General features: G+C 42.2%; 15 protein-coding genes across 15 annotated transcripts; 7 read left to right on the forward strand and 8 right to left on the reverse strand. All coding sequences in view use genetic code 12, as the record gives it.

Annotated features, from left to right (window-relative positions):
- Positions 1-424: 424 nt before the first annotated feature.
- On the forward strand, positions 425-1,165 carry KGF57_001359 (CIA30 family protein; the record flags this gene model as incomplete). Its single annotated transcript, XM_051750555.1, has 1 exon — positions 425-1,165. One exon carries the CDS (start codon positions 425-427, stop codon positions 1,163-1,165), a length of 741 nt encoding a protein of 246 aa, XP_051610098.1.
- A 160-nt stretch (positions 1,166-1,325) lies between these two features.
- KGF57_001360 (IMP-specific 5'-nucleotidase 1) lies at positions 1,326-2,762 on the forward strand (the record flags this gene model as incomplete). The annotated part of the gene is made up of 1 exon (XM_051750557.1): positions 1,326-2,762. The coding sequence occupies one exon, from the start codon at positions 1,326-1,328 to the stop codon at positions 2,760-2,762; it is 1,437 nt and encodes a 478-aa protein (XP_051610099.1).
- A 60-nt stretch (positions 2,763-2,822) lies between these two features.
- ESP1 (separase) lies at positions 2,823-6,893 on the reverse strand (the record flags this gene model as incomplete). Its single annotated transcript, XM_051750558.1, has 1 exon — positions 2,823-6,893. One exon carries the CDS (start codon positions 6,891-6,893, stop codon positions 2,823-2,825), a length of 4,071 nt encoding a protein of 1,356 aa, XP_051610100.1.
- A 646-nt stretch (positions 6,894-7,539) lies between these two features.
- KGF57_001362 (mitochondrial 37S ribosomal protein mS41) lies at positions 7,540-8,031 on the reverse strand (the record flags this gene model as incomplete). The annotated part of the gene is made up of 1 exon (XM_051750559.1): positions 7,540-8,031. One exon carries the CDS (start codon positions 8,029-8,031, stop codon positions 7,540-7,542), a length of 492 nt encoding a protein of 163 aa, XP_051610101.1.
- Positions 8,032-8,225: 194 nt separating this feature from the next.
- Positions 8,226-9,200, reverse strand: LSC1 (succinate--CoA ligase (GDP-forming) subunit alpha; the record flags this gene model as incomplete). The annotated part of the gene is made up of 1 exon (XM_051750560.1): positions 8,226-9,200. The coding sequence occupies one exon, from the start codon at positions 9,198-9,200 to the stop codon at positions 8,226-8,228; it is 975 nt and encodes a 324-aa protein (XP_051610102.1).
- Positions 9,201-10,000: 800 nt separating this feature from the next.
- On the forward strand, positions 10,001-12,526 carry ARP8 (Arp8p; the record flags this gene model as incomplete). Its single annotated transcript, XM_051750561.1, has 1 exon — positions 10,001-12,526. One exon carries the CDS (start codon positions 10,001-10,003, stop codon positions 12,524-12,526), a length of 2,526 nt encoding a protein of 841 aa, XP_051610103.1.
- Positions 12,527-12,814: 288 nt separating this feature from the next.
- ISN1 (IMP 5'-nucleotidase) lies at positions 12,815-14,251 on the reverse strand (the record flags this gene model as incomplete). The annotated part of the gene is made up of 1 exon (XM_051750562.1): positions 12,815-14,251. One exon carries the CDS (start codon positions 14,249-14,251, stop codon positions 12,815-12,817), a length of 1,437 nt encoding a protein of 478 aa, XP_051610104.1.
- A 160-nt stretch (positions 14,252-14,411) lies between these two features.
- On the reverse strand, positions 14,412-15,152 carry KGF57_001366 (uncharacterized protein; the record flags this gene model as incomplete). The annotated part of the gene is made up of 1 exon (XM_051750563.1): positions 14,412-15,152. The coding sequence occupies one exon, from the start codon at positions 15,150-15,152 to the stop codon at positions 14,412-14,414; it is 741 nt and encodes a 246-aa protein (XP_051610105.1).
- A 1,573-nt stretch (positions 15,153-16,725) lies between these two features.
- On the forward strand, positions 16,726-17,742 carry KGF57_001367 (uncharacterized protein; the record flags this gene model as incomplete). The annotated part of the gene is made up of 1 exon (XM_051750564.1): positions 16,726-17,742. The coding sequence occupies one exon, from the start codon at positions 16,726-16,728 to the stop codon at positions 17,740-17,742; it is 1,017 nt and encodes a 338-aa protein (XP_051610106.1).
- An 89-nt stretch (positions 17,743-17,831) lies between these two features.
- KGF57_001368 (uncharacterized protein) lies at positions 17,832-18,739 on the forward strand (the record flags this gene model as incomplete). Its single annotated transcript, XM_051750565.1, has 2 exons — positions 17,832-17,839; positions 18,139-18,739. The coding sequence occupies 2 exons, from the start codon at positions 17,832-17,834 to the stop codon at positions 18,737-18,739; spliced, it is 609 nt and encodes a 202-aa protein (XP_051610107.1).
- A 30-nt stretch (positions 18,740-18,769) lies between these two features.
- On the reverse strand, positions 18,770-19,591 carry MRP20 (mitochondrial 54S ribosomal protein uL23m; the record flags this gene model as incomplete). Its single annotated transcript, XM_051750566.1, has 1 exon — positions 18,770-19,591. The coding sequence occupies one exon, from the start codon at positions 19,589-19,591 to the stop codon at positions 18,770-18,772; it is 822 nt and encodes a 273-aa protein (XP_051610108.1).
- Positions 19,592-19,829: 238 nt separating this feature from the next.
- On the forward strand, positions 19,830-23,519 carry KGF57_001370 (DNA-directed RNA polymerase II subunit RPB2; the record flags this gene model as incomplete). The annotated part of the gene is made up of 1 exon (XM_051750568.1): positions 19,830-23,519. One exon carries the CDS (start codon positions 19,830-19,832, stop codon positions 23,517-23,519), a length of 3,690 nt encoding a protein of 1,229 aa, XP_051610109.1.
- A 49-nt stretch (positions 23,520-23,568) lies between these two features.
- Positions 23,569-24,099, reverse strand: KGF57_001371 (mitochondrial 54S ribosomal protein uL13m; the record flags this gene model as incomplete). Its single annotated transcript, XM_051750569.1, has 1 exon — positions 23,569-24,099. One exon carries the CDS (start codon positions 24,097-24,099, stop codon positions 23,569-23,571), a length of 531 nt encoding a protein of 176 aa, XP_051610110.1.
- A 283-nt stretch (positions 24,100-24,382) lies between these two features.
- Positions 24,383-24,904, forward strand: RPB7 (DNA-directed RNA polymerase II subunit; the record flags this gene model as incomplete). Its single annotated transcript, XM_051750570.1, has 1 exon — positions 24,383-24,904. The coding sequence occupies one exon, from the start codon at positions 24,383-24,385 to the stop codon at positions 24,902-24,904; it is 522 nt and encodes a 173-aa protein (XP_051610111.1).
- An 88-nt stretch (positions 24,905-24,992) lies between these two features.
- KGF57_001373 (SIZ1) lies at positions 24,993-25,700 on the reverse strand (the record flags this gene model as incomplete). The annotated part of the gene is made up of 1 exon (XM_051750571.1): positions 24,993-25,700. The coding sequence occupies one exon, from the start codon at positions 25,698-25,700 to the stop codon at positions 24,993-24,995; it is 708 nt and encodes a 235-aa protein (XP_051610112.1).
- Between the last annotated feature and the right edge of the window lie 14 nt (positions 25,701-25,714).

Genomic DNA, 25,714 nt, shown 5'->3' on the forward strand with positions numbered 1-25,714 from the left:
TTTGCTATAGTTGCACTCCCCGCTCCATAAAAATCGCTTCCCCTCTCCCATTCTCTCATTTTCTAAAACCTCTTCCAAGACACACAGTGCAGATCTCTCTCTTATCAATCAAACCTTCTCTCTCATTTGAATTTCTTATTTTATTTTTTTCTGTGCTCAAGTACACGACTGATTTGTCACTTTTTTGCAAATTCTCCTTCAGAATATAAAAGGATCATCATATTCCCCCTTCTGGGTCCCCCCCCCACCATCACAGAGGAGTTTTCCAGAACAAATCACAAATTATACTTCTTTCAATACATATTCTTGCAAAAGCCAATTGACTTGAAACTACACCCCCCCAGCACACACCAAACACACAGTATACCCAACTACACAGAGCCTTACACACGCACACACGCACTATACCCAGCATAACAATACCATGTCAGCCAAAGCATTAGGAGCGAGTTCATTTAGAAACATATTCGCAAAACAGAATGCATTACCCAGTGCATCAAACACAATCCTCAACTTCAAACACCTGCCACAGGAAAGCTTGCTGAACATCATAACGCGATCGGACAAGGAGATTGGAGGGTACTCTGAAGTGCATCTTGACTACGACGCAGCAGAAAAGTGTGCGCATTTCCATGGCAATTTATCATTGGACTTACCCAAGGATAATCCGCAGGTGACTCGGTCTGGATATGCCATGTTCAGGACCAAGGATCAGCCGCTGAGCATAGTATGGGGAGACAAGTACTGGGATTGGAGCGATTACACTGCGTTGGCTTTGCGGGTCAAAGGTGACAGGAGAAAGTATATCGTCAACATCCAGGCCAACACCCCCTTGGTTACAGACTTGTTCCAACATCGGTTGTTTCTTCAGAACCCAGGACACTGGGAAACGGTGGTGATTCCGCTCCATGACTTTGTCATGACGAACTGGGGCGTCATCCAGGATGGATCGGAGCTCAACAAGTCAGAGGTCAAGACGGTGGGGATCGGGTTGCTTGATAAGCAATACGGTCCGTTCAGTCTCAAGATAGACTGGATCAAGGTGATGAGCGGGGTCGATGTGTCTGAGATCGCAAGAGACGAAAAGTTGACTGTGTTGAACGATGATGCGATTGAGGAGACGCCACTCTACGGACATGACACTTTTACCAAGGAGAATCATTGAAGTGGTTTGTATAGGTATCTAGTAAGTTAATAAATATATTCTGTGAGTAGTAATGTGTGAAAACGTGGGCGGGAAATTGAGTCACAAAGCCAAAGTATAGCTCCGAAATTTCATCAGCAATTAGTGACTTTGATAAGCAGATCGACTCTTCTCCACACCAATGACATCGAGATATAGAGTGGAGTATGCTCTTAAAACACACAGGCGAGACGAGTTTATTGAATGGATCAAAGCCCTTCTTGCTTGTCCGTTTGTGTTGCATGCAGACATCGAGAGCTTTGACACTGAGTTCCCTGAGTTGTACAACCTTCCTGAGGATTCCGAACGGTACTACAAGAACCACGAATTGAAGATTGCACAAGATTGCCAGCACCGGTACCTACAGATATTCCAAGACGTTGAGACTTTGATTGACCATACACGTGCCATTGACAAGCTTAACGATAAGGACCCGACTCGCAACGCAACCAGTCGTTTGCGGAACTTGGTGCCTTCGTTGGGAAGATTCTTTACAAGATTGCCCTTGGCGGATGCATTTTTACTAGAGGATGAAAGAAGGGCCATTAGTAAGAGGAGATTGGTCAGTCCCTCGTTCAACGATGTGCGAATGATTTTGAATACGGCCCAGATTATGGCGTTGACAGACATCCATCACAACAAGAGCGAGAGCCACCTTAAGCTTATCACGTTTGACGGGGACGTGACGTTGTACGAAGATGGACAGTCTTTGGGCGAGTCGAGTGTGGTTGTTAAGCGATTGGTGACCTTGCTCCAGCTGGACTTGTTTGTGGGGGTGGTTACTGCTGCGGGGTATCCATCGCAAGCCGGAGCAGATAAGTACTACGAGCGGTTGAGGGGGCTTATCGACTACTTGAATCGAGACGACTGTGTGTTGACACCACGCCAACGAGAAAACTTGCTTGTCATGGGAGCAGAGTCCAATTATCTTTTTCGATACAATAACGAAATGAAAGGGTTGAAGTTTATTGACAGTGACGATTGGTTACTCCCAGAAGTCAAGAGGTGGGACATAAGCAAGATCGACTACATAATGCACACAATCCATGATCATTTGCTGCACCTTCGTATGAAGTTTAATCTTGAGAGTACAACGACGATAATCAAGAAGGAGCGATCAGTGGGGATCATTCCTAACGCCGGGTGTAAGATCTTGCGTGAGCAGTTGGAAGAAATGGTTCTTTCGTGTTCAAACAAGTTGGGCGTTGTGCTACAAGGCACGGGCGCTTCAAAGAGCACCGCCACCTCTGCTACAGAAGCTGCAGATGCACCTGATAAGTCGCCCCATTCGCTTGCACTAAGTGATATCAAAGTGTGTGCATTCAATGGCGGCAGTGACGTTTGGGTCGATATTGGGGACAAGGCGCTTGGTGTTGAGTCGTTGCAAAAGTATATATGCCAACTGGGGGATTTGGATATATGCCCCATCACCAAATCGGAGAGCTTGCATGTGGGAGATCAGTTTGCTAGTTTAGGAGCCAATGACTTCAAGGCGAGATTGAGTGCATGCACCGTTTGGATTGCAAGCCCGGCGGAGACAGTGGCGGTGCTAGACGATTTGATATCGTTTATGAAGTAGAGCGTAGAGATAGAGAGTAGAGATAGAGGAAAGTAGTAACAAGTACATTGTATTGTCTATTTAACTTGTCATCAAGGGTAAACCGTAGATGACTGGAGCTGATCCATTGAGATACTTGAGAATGCACACATCTCGGCTCATGCGCACTGCTTCTGCAATGTCAACTTTCTCTTTGGTGTCATGGTGAAGCCCCCAGTATTTAAAAGTCGAGTTTGTGAATGTATCAATATCTTTGTCGGTAACGTCCCATAAATTTGCAAGAACAAGAGGAGACCCGCAATTGATCCAGCTGAATATTCCTCCCAGCGGTTCAAATTGGCCATGGTCTTGCAAACTACCTGATGAACATCCAATCAATAAGCACGGGGGTAAGTCACGATGCTCTGTTGCCTGGAACAATGTTCTGGACTTGACATATTGATCACAGCCTCCATGTCCAATGTAAACAAACAATTTGGAAGCAAGTATATCATCCACAATCTTGTTCTCATCGGGCTTGACACCAGCTAACCCCTTCCATGACTTATGCTTGTTTATCAATGGCTGGAAGCGTTGTTGACTGGTTTTCAAATCCCCCCCTGGGTTAATCAAATAATACACCTCACTGCTGTTTACTCGAGACGGATTTTTTTTCAAAACTTCAGTTAGCATAGACACACTAGGCATCCTAGTTACGGATTTACCCCTCAAGAATTGCAATGACTCCCATGGAAAAAACGAGCAGCGAGCACTTGGGATCAATACGACGTGACCAAACTGATCTCTTTTCTGATACTTGTCAAGCAAATCTTGAATTGATTCGTGTATTTTCTCAAAATTGATACTAGCATTATCAACGTTCGAGTGGAAGCTGAGTAAGTCCATCAAAAAAGAAAGCAAGTCATCCACGCATGCACGGTCATAACGCCTTAAACCGTAAAATGATTCAAATACCACATCATTCAACGTTATAGTGCGTTCAATACTGTCGGATATATGAGTTCTCAAGATTCTCGTTAAATCAAGTTTAAATTCATTGAAAGAGGATGCAAGGGACCCAAAAATTCCTTGAAATCCTCCAAACCAAAACTTTTCCACATGCTGCAAAAGCTCTTGCAACTCATAGTCCAATGTGAATCTAGTTTTCCACCATTTCTTGCGATCTTGAATCGTCTTTACCAATGATGTGGTCGAATATAGAGTCGACTCTCGATTCGCTTGAAAAATACGTTCAAACTCCTTCTTCATTTCGTCAAATGTCAAAGTCTTTATTGATTCTCGTTCTTTGAATCTTGTCAATGAAAGGCGCACAAAGGTGGGCAACTGTCCAGATTGTAACTTGGAAAGTAACAAGTCTCCTGTTACCTCGCATATATCGATAGTGAAAACACTCCAATTGGCAGGTAAAAACAATAAATCAGACTTGAACTGGCTTAATTGCTGGCTATGTGAAAGTCGCTTCGGTTGCGACACCTCCGGAATTAATTTTTTCTCATCCATCAATGTTAACCTCCTCTCATCAACAAGCGGCTTAGCCTTGATCCAATCTTGCATAAAGTACATTTGAAATAGTAAATCTTGGCCATTGTATGCGCTAATTGAAGAAATCAAGTGGACACATTGCAACAATGTATAGTACAACCTCTTTTGCTCGACGATTGCAAACTCTAGCCGATGGACTTGGCCCAACAATGAATCCTTGATTTTACCCAAGTCAAGATATACCTCCATGGCGTTGTCATCTAAACACAATTTTGCACGGGTAATTGACGGGAATAACTGCACACCACCAGAAAAGGAGCCAACTGCTTTGAAGTTATTCAATCGACTTAAGCATCGGGCAAGAGAATCTTGAAAGTGGTGAATTTCTTCATGCTGGGTCGCGTATCGAAGAAATGGGTTCTCTCTCACTGCGAAGAGATGAGAATCCGATTTGTGGAGCTCAACTTGTTCTTGATGTAGTAGTAATTGCAAAACCAGTTTATGCCATTGCACTGTGGGGTCTGCTTGGACGAGCTCACAATTTTCCTGAGTACTCTTTGTGAAATTTTCCAGCTTCAGGAGGATTCCATAGATCCGGATCTTGTATCTATTGATTTGATTCACTAACGGAGCCTCTACCGATTCATTCAACTTGTTCCATTGAACTAAATAAACGGGTATAGTCTTGGACAAGCCTAAATCTGCCAACGAACCAACGATAAGATTGAACACTTCAAGGAGTAAAGTCTTCGTCTCCCACATAATTTCATTCGCCGATGAGATCTTGGAATCCGTTGGACATTTCTTTAAAATCAAATAAAGAATTCTCAAAGCTTTTTGGAGGCACGAATGTGAACATGCAAGATCGTCAACATTGATTTGAGCAGCTAGCAATTGTGATTTGGCCAAAATCAAAAAGTTTTTCAACTTCTCCCAAATGGATAATGACTTAGATTGGTTGAGATCAAACTCAGGTCTCAGTTTGAGGACGGATGTGAACGATTTGAATTTAGTCCTTGCAGTTTCATAATCTTCCATTGCAAGCAATTTGATACTTTCGATCTTGTAATTCATCACATCTTCAAATCGCAAATGCTTTGTTTCGCCAATCAATGATTGTAGTTGTGCTATTGACTTCTTGCATACAGAATGATCTTGAAGTCTTGCCGATATGCAACACAACTGAAAATGCAAAAATATTCTAAAGTAATCATCGACAATGGGTCCTTTCAATACCGTTTCAGCAATTTCCATCGCTTTTCTATTCATTCCATTGTATTTGAGTAGGAGAATTCCCCTTTCCACAATAGACTTTTCAAATTCATCCACTTGCGAGACATCCCGTGCCCAATGGGCAAGATTGCCGTAAATCCGCGTCAAACCGTTTTCATTCCAGGCATTTAAATTCATCTTTGCCATTGCAAGACCCGTTGATGCAATCAAGTCACAGGTTGCTGGCTCTTTCAAGTTCAAATGCTCGATTCCTCCAATGTCGTAATAAGCAAGCTGGAGCTGGAGTGTGTATTGGTCGTTAGAAAATCTTACCCCGTTGACAATGGCATTGCAAATATCAGACTTTTCCTCTTTTTGGTTGTTCATTCCCCTGCATATATCCATTACTAATTGGAAGCGAAATTGCTCATCAACTTCATTCAAGCACCCGGAAAGTGCGTAATTGTTCAGTAGTACCTTGTTAATCAAACTGAGTGTTGGTGTATCAATTTTCTTGCATATCTCACAGGCTTGCAACAAAGTCCTCATCATGTAAGGAGTGTATTGGTCAACCATTCTCAACTTGCCCACAAGTAGCTCAAAATCTCTTTCTGATTGTTGACGCTGGAAAATGAAAAGTTCATAACCAATGGCCAAATTTAGTAGTTCAGTGTCGTTAATCTTCTTCCCTAACTTGAATAACAAATTTGAAACATTGCGAACTCTTTTCAACTGGTTGTGACGCTTGAATAGCTCATATAACTGCCCGAGGAATGGAACGAGTTCGGGTCCGAGATTGTCCTTGCAGAATAAAGTGACCGAGTCCAACAACGCTATTTGCTGGCTCGACAACGCACTCACCGTAGATAATGAAAACGAAGCCAAAATAGACCTCGCTGATTCAAAGTTTGTTGCCTTTGAGGGTGATGGAGCCCATGTGTCATTGACGGGCCGCAAGGAGTCATCAGTTGGTACTGCACAAGTGAGAGGAATGATGGTAGTCATTTTTGCTTGCTTCAAATCCAATATGCCTGATCCGTGAGTGTCCTTAAATTGTGCAAACTTGGTGTCTTGAATGAACGGCTCAGCTCCGGCAACATAATCAAAGTCTTCCGTGTCAGAGTGATTAGTAAAGTCCATCAATTTGATCTGGAGACACGTAATTTCCAATCTGTAATGCTTTTTTTGACTTTCCAACACTTTAATGAAGGCCCTGATCAATTTCATACAATTTGTCTGATACTTTTCATTATAAGGCGCTTTGGCTATCCAGAGCCTGTGATTACTTGTTGTGAGAAACAATTTCGGCAAAGTTGGTATGATCTCCTGCCTCGCTACCCTTGGTAACGTATTCTTTGCAAGACTTTGTGCTAGCCATTGGAGGGTAAAAAAGTGATATGCAATGATAATTTGTGTTAATTGTCCATCACAATTAGCCAATTCGATTCCGTTGGTCATAGTTTGTAGGTCAATTGTTCGTGTAGGAAGATTCAAGCATGCTGTTATCTGTCGATGTGTGTTTTCTAGTTGATCGTAAGCTATATCTAGCTGCTTCATTTCAAATAGTCTCACAATCAACAACTGATGCTTTTTGAGAACGTTTAGCCACTTGTCAAAGTCTTTGTCATATAGAGAGTATAAGAATTGTAGTTTGATATGAATTGACTGGACATGCTGAATGCCAATGTTTGTGAATAACCCGTCGAGTGCCTTCAAGCATGAAAATTCGAGTGACTTCACGTCGAATTTCTGGAGGTTGGCTTTCCGTGATGGTGTGAGGGGCTGGACATGTCGCGACTGCACATATGATAGTAGATTCTGGTCCAAGGGGTCCATCATTTATTCTTCTTTCAGAGTGTAGAATGTAGAATAACAAGAAATACCTGGTAATTAGAGAGGTCAAAAAAAAAAAAAAGGTAAACAAACCGCGAAAAACAAAGCAGTTTAGTATTTGTGAGAATAAGATGATGCTACCCAAACTATAGCAGGCTATTACATCTGATTCTAGATCACCCTTTTGCAACAGACGACTACAAAAAATAACATTTTGAAACTACCTAGACTAGTTTATGTATCAATTCTATGTACAAGTGCACACCCCTTCCTAAAACAACCTCTCTCCTCTATGCTCTGCGTCCATTTCTTCTTGTGTGAATTTCTCCTTGTCTTCCAACCTTTGCAATGCCTTTCTCTTTGCCTTCACTGTTTTTGCCTTTCTCTCACCACCATTCTTCTTTACTCCCCTCTTGTGTTCTCTCAATGGTTCCAAGTTATTGACAAATTTGTGCTTCCATCTTAATAAATATCTTCTAGTTCGTGTATCGATACCCATGTCTTTCATTTTCTTGCTAGGAGTTTCAATAAATTTATTCAAGTCCCCTTCAAACAAATCCAAATGCTCCACACAGTTACGCCCAATCAAGGTGAGGAATGTCTTTAGATCATGTACATTTTCCTTTGTATAAGTTGATGTGTTGGTCTTGTAATTTATGAAGGACTGGGAAAACAACCTACAAGAAAGCGCCACAGGGCCTATGCTATTCCTAGAAGCAACAACAGGCTGTACAGATAAAGGTCTTATTAGCGATTTAAACATTCTGTGGTTATTTTTTGTTCACACCCTCTTTCATAAAGGATGGAAAATTTTCCAATACTTTCAAAAGTTTTCCTTTTTTTTTTTTATTTTTTTTTTTTCTCAGAAGCACTACCAAGACAATCTGTTCTATAGCATACCCAGACCTAATGGGTCCAGTCGATTTAGTTTTCTCTTATATTCTATAAAGACATTACCTACAACAAGTTTTTGCTCTTGAATTCAGCCAACAAGGAGTGACCCAATCTAGCTGGTGATTTTTCAACAACAACACCTGCAGATTCCAAAGCGGCAATCTTTGACTTGGCGTCACCTTTACCACCGGCAACAATTGCACCAGCATGACCCATTCTTCTACCTGGAGGAGCAGAAACACCAGCAATGAAACCAACAACTGGTTTGGCACCTTCTGGTCTGGTCAAGTTGTGTTGCTTCAAGAATTCGGAAGCTTCTTCTTCGGCACTTCCACCAATTTCACCAATCAAAATGATACCTTCGGTTTCCGGGTCGTTCAAATACAACGTCAAGGCGTCAATAAAGTTGGTACCTGGGAATGGATCACCTCCCATTCCAATAACCAATGATTGACCTAAACCGACTGCAGTGGTTTGAGCAACAGCTTCATATGTCAAGGTACCCGATTTGGAAATAACACCAACTTTACCTCTCTTGTGTATATTTGATGGCATGATACCAATCTTACATTGCTCTGGGGCAATCAAACCAGGGCAGTTTGGACCAACCAATCTGGTCTTGTCTTGGGTCTTTAAAATTTGTGCAATTCTAACCATATCCTTTTGGGGAATACCTTCAGTGATGGCAACGGCCAATGGAATTTCAGCACTGATGGCTTCCTCAATCGCGCCAGCTGCAAGTGGTGGTGGGACAAAAATACCAGTGGCGGTAGCACCTGCTTCCTTCATAGCTTCGGCGACAGTAGCGAAAACTGGTCTGTCCAAGTGAGTTTGACCTGCTTTCTTAGGATTGATACCACCAACAACTTGGGTACCGTAAGCAATGGCTTGCTCAGCGTGGAAAGTAGCTTGTCTTCCTGTGAAACCTTGGTAGATAACCTTGGTGTCCTTGGTGACTTTCAAGTTTGGAATAGTTGATGCATAGTTTTTAGCAATTGGGGTAGATTTGAAACCACGAATGAATTGCTTGCTCAACATGATTGGAATATGAATGTGCGTGTGAACCTTAATTGTAGAGATATGTATGTATATCAAAGTGTGAAAGAAAGATTCAAAGTATTGAAAAGTTTTGAATCAATTTTTGTTGACCGACTTCTCTGAGAGGTTTTTTTTTTTTTTGTTTTTTTTCTTTTCTTTTTCTCAACAAACCTCTTTAAACTATGTATGTATTTTTATTTTTTATTTTTTATTTTTATTTTTATGTTATTTTATTTTATGTTATTTATTGTACGAGAAATTAAGTAAGACCCGGTTCTACGTGTAAATAAAAATATATAATTAGAGCATGGTTTTATGACCGATACGCAGAATATTGTGGTGATTTTACCGGTCACTGACGTATCTAGCGATATCTTTGACGTAAGCTCATTCTCCGTCCTTAATTCACATTGTACAAAGCTTTCAGTGTGACGGAGATCAACGTGGGTCTTGCAATGAATCTTCACGCATTCTCAATGTCCTCGACAAATAAAAAAAAGAAACCGGAACCTTTTCCCGCGACCAAATTTTTATTAAGGTGGTGTAGTTAAGAGAAGAGGTTCACCAACAAGTCCGACTATGGACCCAATTGTCCCGATGCCTTGGCAAAAAGCAAGGTAATTATCACTCTACTGCCGTCACGGTTTACCAATTGAGCGACTTACTGTACTCTCTCAACTTTTCTGTTACTACGTATAAGCGTGGTTCTTTTCTATTCAACCGCGGACGATGAAGAAAAAATGACAACATTTCTACGTGAATCTCTCTCATGCGTACCCACGTCTTTATACACACTCGCCATGCTGGACCCCATAAACCCGCCTACGTCACCGATCTATACAGAATCTGGGGCAGGTACGCCGCTTCCGTCTTCGCAACCCGATTACGACCACGATGGAACAGAAGAAGAGCCACTGCTGAAAAAATTAAAGCCCAATTCGCCAGGGACTGAAAATGAAACACCACTGGGGGCAAATACTGGTGGCGCAACAACTCCACAACCATCTTCAAGTGGTGGACAGCAAACAGCTCCCAAGAAACTGAGTGCAGAAGCATTGAAACGCCGTAGAGAAAACCGGCAAAGAGCCGCAGCAGCATTAGCACAGAACTTGAAAAACTCAGGTGTTGGACGTTTTGAAGAGGAGAATGGCTTCGGATTGACCAGTGTTCGGACTATCCCGCTAATCAATCAAAAGAATTACTTCACTGAGTACTTGAAGAAGGATGAACAAGTTGGGTTTATTAGAAACTGGAGATTTGAACGAGATTTGGCAACTAAATTGAAAAAATTGAAACAAAGTGGTGGAAGTTTGGAAGAGTTGAAAAAGTTGGAGGAAACTAAGAACTTTGATGACTTTGATTTGAAAAACATTGAAAACGAACTAAAACTGAAGAATGGTGGCGTTACAGCCGTAGCCGTAGCTGATGACGACGAAGAGGACGATGACGAAGGCGAAAATGAAACTGAAGAAGTGCGACAAGAGAAGGCAAGGATTGGGGAAGATGTCGTTGTGTTGCAACCAGGTTCAGCATTCATTCGTATTGGTCGTGCAACTGACGCCGTGCCTAGAGTAATTCCAAACGTAATCGCAGTCAAGACTAATCAAACATCACCGGAACCTGAAATCTTACCGCAAAGGCATGTCGATGGGGATAAGGTGGTTATTGATGATGACTTTGAACAGCAACGTCTTGCAGCTTCAAAGGATTACCGGGCTAGAATGAGATACTACAAACGGAGAATATTGCCCAATTCACGCGAAACTGCAGCCAACTACAATAAAAAACAAGAACCTGAAATTATAGCCGACCACAACGACCCCAACAAGAAAGAATGGATCACTCCTGAGCCCTCACGCTCTTACTACACGGGAGAAGATGCATTGGCCTTAAAGTTGGAACCTGGATGGAAGCTACGTTATCCAATGATCAACTCCAACTTCAATGAATTCTGTCCGGAGTACAAGTCTCGTCAAGACTTGTTGGGAGATTTGGTACACATAATTGAGGATGCCTTGCAAAAGATGGAGATCTCGCAGTTGGCAAATTTCAAAATCATGTTGATTATACCTGACTTATACGATAAGGCGTACGTCGAAACCTGGTGCGATTTACTTTTACGCTTTATTGGATTTGGCAAAGTTGGCATTTTGCAAGAAGCAGTTGCAGCCACTTTTGGTGCAGGTGCATCAACTGCCTGCATAGTGGATGTTGGCGCTCATACGACAAAAGTCAGTTGTGTTGATGAAGGGATGATTGTCAATGATTCCAGAACCTTGCTAAACTATGGAGGTGACCACATCACCGAAGCTTTTGTCAAGTTGATGTTGGAAAATTGGTTTCCTTACCGCGACATCAACGTTGTTAATTCCTATGATTGGCAACTAGCCCAATCCCTAAAAGAAAATTTCATCACATTTCAAGATGCCGACATCGCGGTACAACTATACAACTTTTACAAAAGAAACCCTTTCAAGTCGACCGAGAAGTTTGAATTCAAAGTATTTGATGAGGTTATGTTGGCTCCAATGGGTCTTTTCTTCCCAGGTCTTTTCCAATCTACCAACAGCCCTTCATTGAACAGCTCTACAAAACCCCAGAATTTAACCTTGAAGCATTTCTTTCCACGAGCTTTGGATCAATATACTGGCGCACCAAACAATCCAAGTAGTAAAACCCAAACGAAATTGAGAACAAGCTTGAACTATTGCGACATGGATGAACTGCAACTACTTTTGAAATTGGCCGAGTCAAGTGATGATGAGGAAGTTATCGATGGTCCAATAAATGACGTACCGCTCGAGAAAGCCATTGTTGAATCAATAACCAATGCAACAATTGCCTGTGGTGATTTTACGAAAATGAAAAAGTTTTATGATAATATATTAGTCGTGGGTGGTGGCTTATCAAAGATTAATGGTTACGATCTCATTTTAACTGATAGATTGAACATCTGGAGACCCCGTATATTATCGACATCTTCATTTGAATCGGTCATTGACTACCTAAAGAAATTGTTGACTGATGCCATTAGCCAAGCCAAGGAAGCAATCCCAGCGTCAGAAGAGACGAATCAGGAAGTAGAGATTGAATTGTCTCCAGAATCCCTCGATCTCAACCACATAGACCAACTTGTGAACCAAGGCTCCGTTCTTCCTATAACCATCTTACCAACTCCCCGTGAGTTTGATCCACTGATGTTGACTTGGAAAGGAGGTTCAGTTTATAGTCGGTTGAAGGTGGTTAATGAAATGTGGATAAACCAGAAGGATTGGGATTTGTTGGGAAGTCGAAGTTTATACTACAAGAGTATATTCAATTACTGAGTATAGGAGCCGATAGCGAAAAGTAGTTGCCAAAGCAGGAGTACCGTAATGTCTCTATTGAAAAATGGTTCATGGAAATCACCCACCTACTGCGGGGGGCTTCACCATGACACCAAAGAGAAAGTTGACATTGCAGAAGCAGTGCGCATGAGCCGAGATGTGTGCATTCTCAAGTATCTCAATGGATCAGCTCCAGTCATCTACGGTTTACCCTTGATGACAAGTTAAATAGACAATACAATGTACTTGTTACTACTTTCCTCTATCTCTACTCTCTATCTCTACGCTCTACTTCATAAACGATATCAAATCGTCTAGCACCGCCACTGTCTCCGCCGGGCTTGCAATCCAAACGGTGCATGCACTCAATCTCGCCTTGAAGTCATTGGCTCCTAAACTAGCAAACTGATCTCCCACATGCAAGCTCTCCGATTTGGTGATGGGGCATATATCCAAATCCCCCAGTTGGCATATATACTTTTGCAACGACTCAACACCAAGCGCCTTGTCCCCAATATCGACCCAAACGTCACTGCCGCCATTGAATGCACACACTTTGATATCACTTAGTGCAAGCGAATGGGGCGACTTATCAGGTGCATCTGCAGCTTCTGTAGCAGAGGTGGCGGTGCTCTTTGAAGCGCCCGTGCCTTGTAGCACAACGCCCAACTTGTTTGAACACGAAAGAACCATTTCTTCCAACTGCTCACGCAAGATCTTACACCCGGCGTTAGGAATGATCCCCACTGATCGCTCCTTCTTGATTATCGTCGTTGTACTCTCAAGATTAAACTTCATACGAAGGTGCAGCAAATGATCATGGATTGTGTGCATTATGTAGTCGATCTTGCTTATGTCCCACCTCTTGACTTCTGGGAGTAACCAATCGTCACTGTCAATAAACTTCAACCCTTTCATTTCGTTATTGTATCGAAAAAGATAATTGGACTCTGCTCCCATGACAAGCAAGTTTTCTCGTTGGCGTGGTGTCAACACACAGTCGTCTCGATTCAAGTAGTCGATAAGCCCCCTCAACCGCTCGTAGTACTTATCTGCTCCGGCTTGCGATGGATACCCCGCAGCAGTAACCACCCCCACAAACAAGTCCAGCTGGAGCAAGGTCACCAATCGCTTAACAACCACACTCGACTCGCCCAAAGACTGTCCATCTTCGTACAACGTCACGTCCCCGTCAAACGTGATAAGCTTAAGGTGGCTCTCGCTCTTGTTGTGATGGATGTCTGTCAACGCCATAATCTGGGCCGTATTCAAAATCATTCGCACATCGTTGAACGAGGGACTGACCAATCTCCTCTTACTAATGGCCCTTCTTTCATCCTCTAGTAAAAATGCATCCGCCAAGGGCAATCTTGTAAAGAATCTTCCCAACGAAGGCACCAAGTTCCGCAAACGACTGGTTGCGTTGCGAGTCGGGTCCTTATCGTTAAGCTTGTCAATGGCACGTGTATGGTCAATCAAAGTCTCAACGTCTTGGAATATCTGTAGGTACCGGTGCTGGCAATCTTGTGCAATCTTCAATTCGTGGTTCTTGTAGTACCGTTCGGAATCCTCAGGAAGGTTGTACAACTCAGGGAACTCAGTGTCAAAGCTCTCGATGTCTGCATGCAACACAAACGGACAAGCAAGAAGGGCTTTGATCCATTCAATAAACTCGTCTCGCCTGTGTGTTTTAAGAGCATACTCCACTCTATATCTCGATGTCATTGGTGTGGAGAAGAGTCGATCTGCTTATCAAAGTCACTAATTGCTGATGAAATTTCGGAGCTATACTTTGGCTTTGTGACTCAATTTCCCGCCCACGTTTTCACACATTACTACTCACAGAATATATTTATTAACTTACTAGATACCTATACAAACCACTTCAATGATTCTCCTTGGTAAAAGTGTCATGTCCGTAGAGTGGCGTCTCCTCAATCGCATCATCGTTCAACACAGTCAACTTTTCGTCTCTTGCGATCTCAGACACATCGACCCCGCTCATCACCTTGATCCAGTCTATCTTGAGACTGAACGGACCGTATTGCTTATCAAGCAACCCGATCCCCACCGTCTTGACCTCTGACTTGTTGAGCTCCGATCCATCCTGGATGACGCCCCAGTTCGTCATGACAAAGTCATGGAGCGGAATCACCACCGTTTCCCAGTGTCCTGGGTTCTGAAGAAACAACCGATGTTGGAACAAGTCTGTAACCAAGGGGGTGTTGGCCTGGATGTTGACGATATACTTTCTCCTGTCACCTTTGACCCGCAAAGCCAACGCAGTGTAATCGCTCCAATCCCAGTACTTGTCTCCCCATACTATGCTCAGCGGCTGATCCTTGGTCCTGAACATGGCATATCCAGACCGAGTCACCTGCGGATTATCCTTGGGTAAGTCCAATGATAAATTGCCATGGAAATGCGCACACTTTTCTGCTGCGTCGTAGTCAAGATGCACTTCAGAGTACCCTCCAATCTCCTTGTCCGATCGCGTTATGATGTTCAGCAAGCTTTCCTGTGGCAGGTGTTTGAAGTTGAGGATTGTGTTTGATGCACTGGGTAATGCATTCTGTTTTGCGAATATGTTTCTAAATGAACTCGCTCCTAATGCTTTGGCTGACATGGTATTGTTATGCTGGGTATAGTGCGTGTGTGCGTGTGTAAGGCTCTGTGTAGTTGGGTATACTGTGTGTTTGGTGTGTGCTGGGGGGGTGTAGTTTCAAGTCAATTGGCTTTTGCAAGAATATGTATTGAAAGAAGTATAATTTGTGATTTGTTCTGGAAAACTCCTCTGTGATGGTGGGGGGGGGACCCAGAAGGGGGAATATGATGATCCTTTTATATTCTGAAGGAGAATTTGCAAAAAAGTGACAAATCAGTCGTGTACTTGAGCACAGAAAAAAATAAAATAAGAAATTCAAATGAGAGAGAAGGTTTGATTGATAAGAGAGAGATCTGCACTGTGTGTCTTGGAAGAGGTTTTAGAAAATGAGAGAATGGGAGAGGGGAAGCGATTTTTATGGAGCGGGGAGTGCAACTATAGCAAAACAATTGAGGGCAGCAAAGACAGCAAAGACAGCAAAGACAAGTACAAAGTACAACGTAAGTAGTTATCGCTACCCGCAAAAGAGTACTAGGACAGCAAGTATTTCGAAAGAGATATCAACATATGTCACATGTGAAGCTGCACTTTAATCATCTGATTTGTCGTGGTTCCTGCAGCTGACTGGTTTGCACAAACAATTTCCATCGTTGTAATATCGTATTAGCTAAACTCTAAATGGCAGCAAACACAACACTCTTCATTGGAGTCTATGGTAGTATGTGTCGTTATTGCGTCTTTTCCCTATTCTGTGCTGCATCTGAACCTATCTACCTCTTTCTTCGTTATCTTGGTACTTGGTCTTTCGGAGTTTTGAAATTGATTTGTTTTGTGTAAATTCCGATTACCCCAAGAAAATAAATTAAATGTGTGGATTGGAATTAACCACGTAGCCACCCAGTTGCCTCTGCGCCAAAGCACATCTCTCTACATCGTTCGTCAACTCTTATCTCTTATCAAAAAAAATAACTGTGGAGTCGCTGAAGTGATATACACTGAAGAGGATTCTGAGATGAGTTTACAAGCTCGGAGAGTTTTGTGCTTGCAGCTCAAAATCAATCTTTCCTGCCATTTAGCGTATGCTGTTGCTTTTGGAGTTTTATGTTCTGGTCTGACGCTTGCATTGAAGTCTGCGAGACGTTTAAAGACGTCCTTAAACCCAAGAAGCTTGCCCTTTTCCTCCTGTTAAAAAGTTATATGCTTAGTCTATCAAAAGTTGCACTGCTGTCAAGTAAACAATTCTTTGCATCAACCTTGCCACAAAAAGATCAATAATCACCGAACAACAAAAGTTGATAGAGCTGTTCATCAAGACAAGCTCTTCACTGAAACCCCTCAAAGTGATGTTCTCGCCATTCCCTTCCTGAATTGATTCTCCTGATGCATACAATTCCTATTCCAAAACGGGTAATAAAACACAACTTTAAACGTTTTCCGCACCCTTCCCAGAAAAATATGTCATATGTTGCGTGGCCCACCCTGCACAGATAAGCAAACAAGTAAATTCAGCCACAGTGTATATATAGACACGTTGACGTACAATTCTCCCTTTCAATTGCTCCTCGATACGTCCACTACATATCTCCCAGCAATCATGCCTACTAGATCCAAATTCTACAACCCGGCAACAGCACCATACTACGACCCAAAAACAGAGAGGAAGGTTGTCCTCATCACAGGAGGAAACTCTGGTATTGGATGGTACACGACACTCCATTTATACCTCCACGGGTATGTGGTTTACATGGCTGGTAGAACCGAGCTGAAGGTTAGAAAAGCATTTGAAGACATTGAAAAAGAAGCGCAAGCAAGAGCAGCCAAGACAGAGAAACCTGAACACGTTTTTGGTGAACTTCACTACATCCATATTGACTTGTTAGATTTATCGTCGGTTCCTAAAGCCGTTGAGCAATTTGCAGCCGCCAAGGAAAAGAGGTTGGATGTGTTGATAAACAATGCTGGTATCATGGGGGTTCCTTACAAGGTCACCAAGGACGACTATGAGATTCAGTACCAGGTGAATTTTGTTGCGCATTTCCTCTTGACGCTCCAATTGGTTCCTTACTTGGAAAAGACTGTCGAAGCAGGTGAAACTCCCAGAATCGTCAACTTGTCTTCGATCGGACACAACTTTGCTTTCAAGCATTACAAGCCAGAACAGAACAAGTTGAACTCCTTCCCCAACAGTGTTTTCACTTGGGTTCGTTACGGTATTGCCAAGACTGCCGAGATCCAAATCACCAAAGAATGGGCAATCAAGCACCCCAAGTTCTTGTCGATTGCAATTCACCCTGGTATCATTTTGGGCACAAACTTGTACGACTACTGGCGTCATGTTCCCGTTCTCAAGTATCCAGCTAATGCCATTTTTGCACTCTCAGACAAGACTATGGGAGTGTCCAATGAAGAAGGGTCGTTGGCGACATTGAGAGCTGCTATGGATCCAACATTGAACACAAAGCAAGATAATGGAGAGTTTTTGGTTACAGGTGGAATTGAAGAGAAACCAAGCAAGATTGCTAGTAACTTGGAATACGCTAAAGAGACTTGGAACTGGAACATTGAGCAGTTGGAGAAACGTGGATTCGATGTAGGAGAGGCAGGACATTGATAGGATGTGTTGCGTAGTTGTTTTTTGTTTTTTATTTATTTTTTTTTTTTGAGATATTTAAATAGATATGGAGTAGCTAGAAACCCTTAATGATTTGGTTTATATATGATCAATGTGTATAAACGACTCTGGTGTTGAAACGTGCTTCCTTTTTTGGAATGTTTATCGCGCCACATTATTGTAGATAAGATTATCCTTTATATTGCGCACTACCCCCCACATTCACCACCCCTCCTTGCTCCAAACAAAAAAAAAAAAGAATCACTACCGCTCATACATTTGAAAGTGTATTGATACCCGACCTCAGAAGCAAATGTTTGGAATATTGAAGCATGTATTTGATTCAAGTTACCCCTGATGGTGTATTATGCGCAGTATACTAACATTTTATTTTAGTACGCTTATCTCCCTTGTATACCCGGTTTTTGCCTCCACTATTGCCATCGCAAACAGTATTGATGAGCCAAATTTGCCATCTCGCGTAGATGCATTGCAGCGGTGGCTCATATACTGGGTGGTTATAGGATGCGTGGCAGTCACAGAGAATATTTTATCCGTTATCACGTTCATTCCGGGATACTCCTTGCTTAAAGTTGGCTTTCACATTTGGTTGATATTTCCCATGGTTGTTGACAATGAAGATTGGAAACAGTCTGGCGCTCCTTGGCTCTTTTTTGAGTTTATTAAACCTCAACTTGAAGCCAATAAGGATGCTATTAGGAGATTTGTCTCTAACCCCTTGGACTTGAAGACGGTTTTGAAACTAAGTTCACTTGCAAACAGAGAGGCAAAGTCCTCTCCCAATACTACTACAGCCACCACCACCGGATATGATTATGCCTCAATATTGGATGGCTCAATTGTGATGGTAAAGAATTACTTCACAAGAGAGATCGCTGAAGAAGCAGTTGTTGAGAATCCGAATAGCGAGGAGTTTGATTTGGTAGATAAGCCCGAGGCTGCAGAGGCATACCAAAGGAAAGGGTACTTTTGGTAGTTTTTGATTTATGTTTGAACCGATCTCTATTTACAATCCTAAGTAACTTGACACTTGACTACGTGCTTGGTGTAATCTGTCAAATTTCTTTCCCTTTCTCGCCAGCTTGGGGATGAACCTCTCAACTTTACTGGGCTCCTCAAACAAACCGTCATAAGCATTTAAAGGCTTATTTTTGTCAGCACCGCTGGCCATGTTATGTTTAACAATCTCTTCACTATTGGTCTGTTGCAACTTGAAGTCGTCAATCTTCTTTTGAGGAACTTCAGGCCAAATAAATGGTTCAGCCATATCAATGGTCATTTTCTTCAATTGGGGTACCCTGTATCTGGCCAAATCACTCAAACTTCTTGTCCACTTAGCTGGTTGTAATTGCACCGTTATGTTTAGTGCTCTCAACCCATAGATATTCCACAAGTAGTCCCTTAAATCCAATTTGTTCATTGATTTGGGCACCAAAAACTTTGCTTGATACGGAGTATGCTTAGCATTTGGTCGCAAGAGACAAATCCTTCCACCTGGCAAGTACACTTTGTTTTCACCTTGAGTAAAATGTGGTTCATCCATGGCTAAATCTTCTTGGAACTTTTCAAATTGTGCACGGGCCCTTTCCGAGTCTGTTTGACTTATGAATCTGTTAGGTATTGGTTTTCCATGTTCGACGTATAGTTTCGCCAATTCTGAGTTTGGGAATAATGTAGTGGTTGGTGATTGAGCCAAAATGGGAGGTCTTACTCTGCGGAAACCATATCTGGGTGGATTAAGCTCAACAGTTTCTGCCTTGACTTTAGGATACTTTGCAGGAGGAAGCTTGTGATGCACCGACCTTGTGAATGTTTTTAGGAGGGACATATCCTGGTGTTGCATAGATAAAGATGCAATATCAATCAGACAGACACCCAGAAAAGATTTGAAAATTTTCCCAAAAGGTCGTGCTGGGATAAAAAAAGTCGGTGAAGAAAAAGAGAGAAAGAAAAAAAAAAAAAAAAACAAAAAAAAAGAAAAAAAACTGAAATAAACAAGTCAGATTACAATCACGACAACCATCTGAAATTTTTTTGCCGTCCAAATCACAGATCTCACCCACATCATGTCAGAAGATCCACAATACGACCCGTACCTGTATGATGACTCACAGAGCATCACCCCGGAAGATTGTTGGACTGTGATTACATCCTTCTTTCAGGAAAAAGGGTTGGTGTCTCAGCAGTTGGACTCATTTGACGAGTTTATTGAATCAACAATTCAAGAGTTAATCTGGGAAGACTCTCACTTGATTTTAGACCAGCCAGCTCAGCATACGTCTGAAAAGGACAACAAGAACAAGAGGTATGAGATTACTTTTGGTAAGATGTACATTTCCAAGCCAAGTCAGACTGAAGGTGACGGTACCACTCATCCCATGTTTCCACAAGAGGCAAGACTACGTAATCTTACATACTCAGCTCCTTTGTATGTTGATATGTCAAAGAGAGTTTTCGAGTCTGACGACAATGATAGAAGAGACAACGAACTTGAGTGGAAGGAGCAGATAATTCAAGGGGAAGAAGGTGACAATAAGGTATATTTGGGAAAGATCCCGATTATGGTGAGATCAAAATTTTGCATGTTGAGAGACTTGGGTGAGCAAGAAATGTTTGAGTTGAAAGAGTGTCCGTACGACATGGGAGGTTACTTTGTCATCAACGGCTCTGAAAAAGTTTTGATTGCGCAAGAGAGAAGTGCAGCAAACATTGTACAGGTATTTAAGAAGGCGGCACCATCTCCGATATCTCACGTGGCAGAGATTAGATCAGCTATTGAAAAAGGTTCGAGATTGATCTCATCCATGCAAATCAAGCTTTACGGCCGTGATGAAAAGAGTCTGTCAGCTAGAACCATCAAAGCAACTTTGCCGTATATCAAGGAGGACATCCCTATTGTCATTGTATTTAGAGCTCTTGGTGTTGTTCCCGATGGTGATATTTTGGAACACATTTGTTACGATGCAAACGATTGGCAAATGTTGGAAATGTTGAAGCCTTGTGTGGAGGAAGGTTTTGTTATTCAAGAGCGAGAGGTGGCGCTTGATTTTATTGGTAGAAGAGGGGTTTTGGGTATAAGGAGAGAAAAACGTATTCAGTATGCCAAAGATATCTTACAAAAGGAGTTGTTACCTAATATTACCCAAGAAGAAGGATTTGAGACGAGAAAGGCATTTTTCCTTGGGTATATGGTCAACAGACTACTTCTTTGTGCTTTGGAAAGAAAAGAGCCCGATGACAGAGATCATTTTGGTAAAAAGAGGCTAGATTTAGCGGGACCTTTATTGGCCAATTTATTCCGTATCTTGTTCAAAAAATTGACCAAGGATATTTACAACTACATGCAGAGATGTGTTGAGAATGACAAAGAATTCAACTTGACTTTGGCGGTTAAATCTCAAACTATTACTGACGGATTGCGTTACTCGTTAGCTACCGGTAACTGGGGTGAACAGAAAAAGGCCATGAGCTCAAGAGCCGGTGTTTCACAAGTGTTGAATCGTTATACCTACTCATCTACTTTGTCACATTTAAGAAGAACAAATACACCTATTGGAAGAGATGGTAAAATCGCAAAACCTAGACAGTTGCACAACACTCATTGGGGATTGGTTTGCCCCGCCGAGACTCCTGAAGGTCAAGCGTGTGGTTTGGTGAAGAATTTATCCTTGATGACGTGTATTTCTGTTGGTACTCCATCAGAACCTATCCAGTCGTTTTTGAGGGACTGGGGTTTGGAGCCTTTAGAAGACTATGTTCCATCCAACTCACCCGATGCCACGAGAGTGTTTGTTAATGGTGTTTGGGTTGGTGTACATAGGGAACCAGCGTCATTGGTTGACTATATGCGTGACCTTAGAAGAAACGGAGACATCTCCCCAGAGGTTTCCATCATCAGGGATATACGAGAAAAAGAACTCAAGATTTTTACCGATGCAGGAAGAGTGTATCGTCCATTGTTTATTGTTGATGATGATCCAGATTCTGAAACCAAAGGTGATTTGAAATTACGTAAGGAGCATGTCAACCAATTGTTGGAATCTTCATATGATGGACTCGATGATGAGCCATCATACACTTGGTCGTCGTTGGTTAGGGAAGGTATTGTTGAGTATGTGGATGCCGAAGAAGAAGAGACCATCATGATTGCCATGACCCCCGATGATTTGGAAGCGTCAAAGAGTAGCTTGACTGAAACCCAACAACAAGACTTACAAATGGAGGAGCAAGAACTAGACCCAGCAAAGAGAATTAAACCAACCGGTAGTAGTAATACCCACACTTTTACTCATTGTGAGATCCATCCGTCAATGATTTTAGGGGTAGCGGCATCTATCATCCCATTCCCCGATCACAACCAATCTCCTCGTAATACTTATCAATCCGCGATGGGTAAGCAGGCCATGGGTGTGTTCTTGACAAATTATGCAGTGAGAATGGATACCATGGCAAATATTTTGTATTACCCACAAAAGCCACTTGCCACTACTAGAGCAATGGAGCACTTGAAGTTCCGTGAGTTGCCAGCTGGGCAAAATGCCATAGTTGCTATTGCATGTTATTCCGGATACAATCAAGAAGATTCTATGATTATGAATCAGTCATCTATAGATAGAGGGTTGTTCCGGTCATTATTTTTCCGTTCGTACATGGATTTGGAAAAACGCCAAGGTATGAAGGCTTTGGAAACATTTGAAAAACCTTCCAGATCCGACACATTGCGGTTGAAACATGGCACATATGAAAAGTTAGATGATGACGGTTTGATTGCTCCGGGTGTACGGGTCAGTGGAGAAGATATAATCATTGGTAAAACCACTCCTATCCCCCCTGATACCGAGGAATTGGGTCAAAGAACACAGTACCACACCAAGAGAGATGCTTCTACTCCATTGAGAAGTACCGAATCTGGTATTGTTGATCAAGTCTTGTTGACAACCAACGGTGATGGGGCCAAATTCGTCAAGGTGAGGATGAGAACAACAAAAATACCCCAAATTGGTGACAAGTTTGCGTCAAGACACGGTCAAAAGGGTACTATTGGTGTCACTTATAGGCACGAGGACATGCCTTTCACAGCCGAAGGTATTGTCCCAGATTTGATTATCAACCCACATGCCATTCCATCGCGTATGACGGTTGCGCATTTGATTGAATGTTTGTTGTCAAAGGTGTCGTCGTTATCTGGTCTCGAAGGTGATGCGTCACCATTCACTGATGTTACTGCAGAGGCCATTTCTAAATTGTTACGTGAGCATGGCTACCAGTCAAGAGGATTTGAGGTTATGTACAATGGTCACACGGGTAAGAAACTTATGGCACAAGTATTCTTTGGACCCACTTACTACCAAAGATTGAGACATATGGTCGACGACAAGATCCACGCAAGAGCAAGAGGACCGGTACAGGTGTTGACCAGACAGCCAGTTGAAGGTAGATCTAGAGATGGTGGTTTGCGTTTTGGAGAAATGGAGAGAGATTGTATGATAGCTCATGGTGCCGCTGGATTCCTTAAAGAGAGGTTGATGGAGGCATCCGATGCGTTCAGAGTGCACGTTTGTGGAAGTTGTGGATTAATGTCAGTCATTGCCAACTTGAAGAAAAACCAGTTTGAGTGTCGTTCTTGTAAAAACAAGACAAACATTTATCAAATTCATATACCTTATGCTGCCAAGTTGTTATTCCAAGAACTTATGGCCATGAACATCACCCCAAGATTGTATACTGAAAGTTCAGGGGCTAGCATTCGTGTATAAAAAGTTAATGTATACATACCATAGATCTATTTACAAGGCACCATTCATTTTACACTTGATGAGCCAAATACTTTTTCCTAAGCTCTGCCCTCTTTGCTTCGTTTTCTTCCAACTTGGCCAACTTGGCTCTTGTTTCCTTCATTTCGTCGGCAAATGCTATTAGATTATCTTTATAAGGATGCTCGTCACCATCAAAAACTTTCAATCTGTCCATTCTCACCAATCTATGCTTATTTTTAGGTATCATTCCTTTAACTGCTCTTTTCAACACCTCCCCATAACCTTTATTCGCAATCATTCTCTCCATAGGGATCAAGTTTAACGTACCTGGACGTGAAGTATGGTGCCAGTATGTCTTGTCTTTTAACTTGTTTCCGGTGATTTTCAAATGAGCACAATTTGTAACAACAACGTAGTCACCGTGATCCCTGTTGGGGGTATAAGTCGGCTTGTGTTTACCTTGTAGCGTGGTAGCAATTTGTGAAGCTAGTCTACCAAGTGTCCTCGAGTCTGCTGCAACATCAACATGGTGCCACACGCGAGTGAGAGCCAGTACGGCATTACCGATCCTCTGAGACATTCCGAGTGTTGTTGTAACTGTGTGTGTGTATCTGCTTGCTGGTGTTCTTTGGTGAAATTTTTTTTTTTTTTTTTTTTTTTCTTTTGGTACTATTTTTCACCACAACAAAACAGTTTTGTAAAACCGACGACATTGGAAAAACAGAGACACAGTCGAAATTTTCACCATCAGTTGTTGTGGAACGACAACAAACCACAGAACACCATCAGACCCTAATTTTCCAACCATTACTGTCCATCTTGTATTATATGTATAAAGCACACCCCAAATACCTGAACACAATATGTTTTTTTTGAAAGATTTATCGTTAAACCTAACCTTGCATCCTTCGTATTTCGGTCCTCAAATGGACCAGTTTTTGAGAGATAAATTATTGAGCGACGTCGAGGGCACTTGTACGGGTCAGTTCGGCTACATTGTATGCGTGCTAGACTCTATGAACATTGATGTCGGTAAAGGGAGAATAATCCCTACGACGGGAATGGCAGAATTCGAAGTGAAATACAGAGCTGTTGTTTGGAAACCTTTCAAAGGAGAAGTTGTCGATGGAGTGGTAACGACAGTCAACAAAATGGGGTTCTTTGCAGATGTGGGGCCGTTGTCTGTATTTGTCAGTACCCATCTAATACCGTCGGATATGAAGTTTAACCCGTCAGCGAATCCACCAGCTTATTCTAGCCCAGATGAAAACATAGAGAAAGGGTCGAAAGTTAGGTTGAAGATTGTGGGGACTAGAACGGATGTTAATGAAATTTACGCTATTGGAAGTATCAAAGAGGACTATTTGGGACCAAGTCCATTGTGATTGGTGTAATAGGGATTTTTATCGAAAATAAGAACTATACAAGCTCAATAACATAGATACAGCAACTATGGTATAGTTAATGTCTAGCCTACTCGCCATCACTGGGACCTAGAACTATTGAATCTTTTGAAGTTCCTAGAATGACCATTCTGTCGATACTTTCTTCTCTTTGTTTCAACTCTCGTACCCACGTCTCTTCTATCTGTTTCATGTCGTTAGGTTCCAGTGTGTAGTCTTGAAATACCAAAAACTTGTTTATCAACTTCCCTTTACCTGGCTCACATTCCAACAATTCAAGCAAGTTTTGTTTCTTAGCAGGCGAGGTTTCTAGCTTTCTGGACAACGTCCTCGTTTGTTTCAGATCAGATCCAGGTCTCGTCTGCTTTGTCCGGGCGCCTAAATCCACATTTATGTTATGTACTTCTAAATCTGTGCTCTTTTTCGAAAAGACTGTCCAGTTCTGCTTCATGTCATCGGGAGGAATAAAATAACTCGATGCTTTAGTATCATCAAAAAAAGATTCATCAACTTTGAACTGTCCATTTTTTAACTGAATACTTTGGATTGTAGGTGACTTGGGAGTTAGAATTTGAGCAACATGGCTGAAATCAGCACCTGAATGGATTTGTGACCCGAGGATTGGTAACGGATGCGACGTAAAAGAATGCTCATGAAGATTAGACTGGGCTGCACCAGCATTTATATTCGCACCATCAATCGCTGTATTTACTCTGCGGAATCCTGCTTGCGAGGAACGGTCCGAGTCATTCGGTTTCAACTCCGCTGCAGTAGGCATCAGCACATTGCTCG

The sequence above is a fragment of the Candida theae genome (assembly GCF_024610275.1).
Source record: "Candida theae strain CBS 12239 chromosome Unknown scaffold45, whole genome shotgun sequence".
Classification (NCBI taxonomy): domain Eukaryota; kingdom Fungi; phylum Ascomycota; class Pichiomycetes; order Serinales; family Debaryomycetaceae; genus Lodderomyces; species Lodderomyces theae.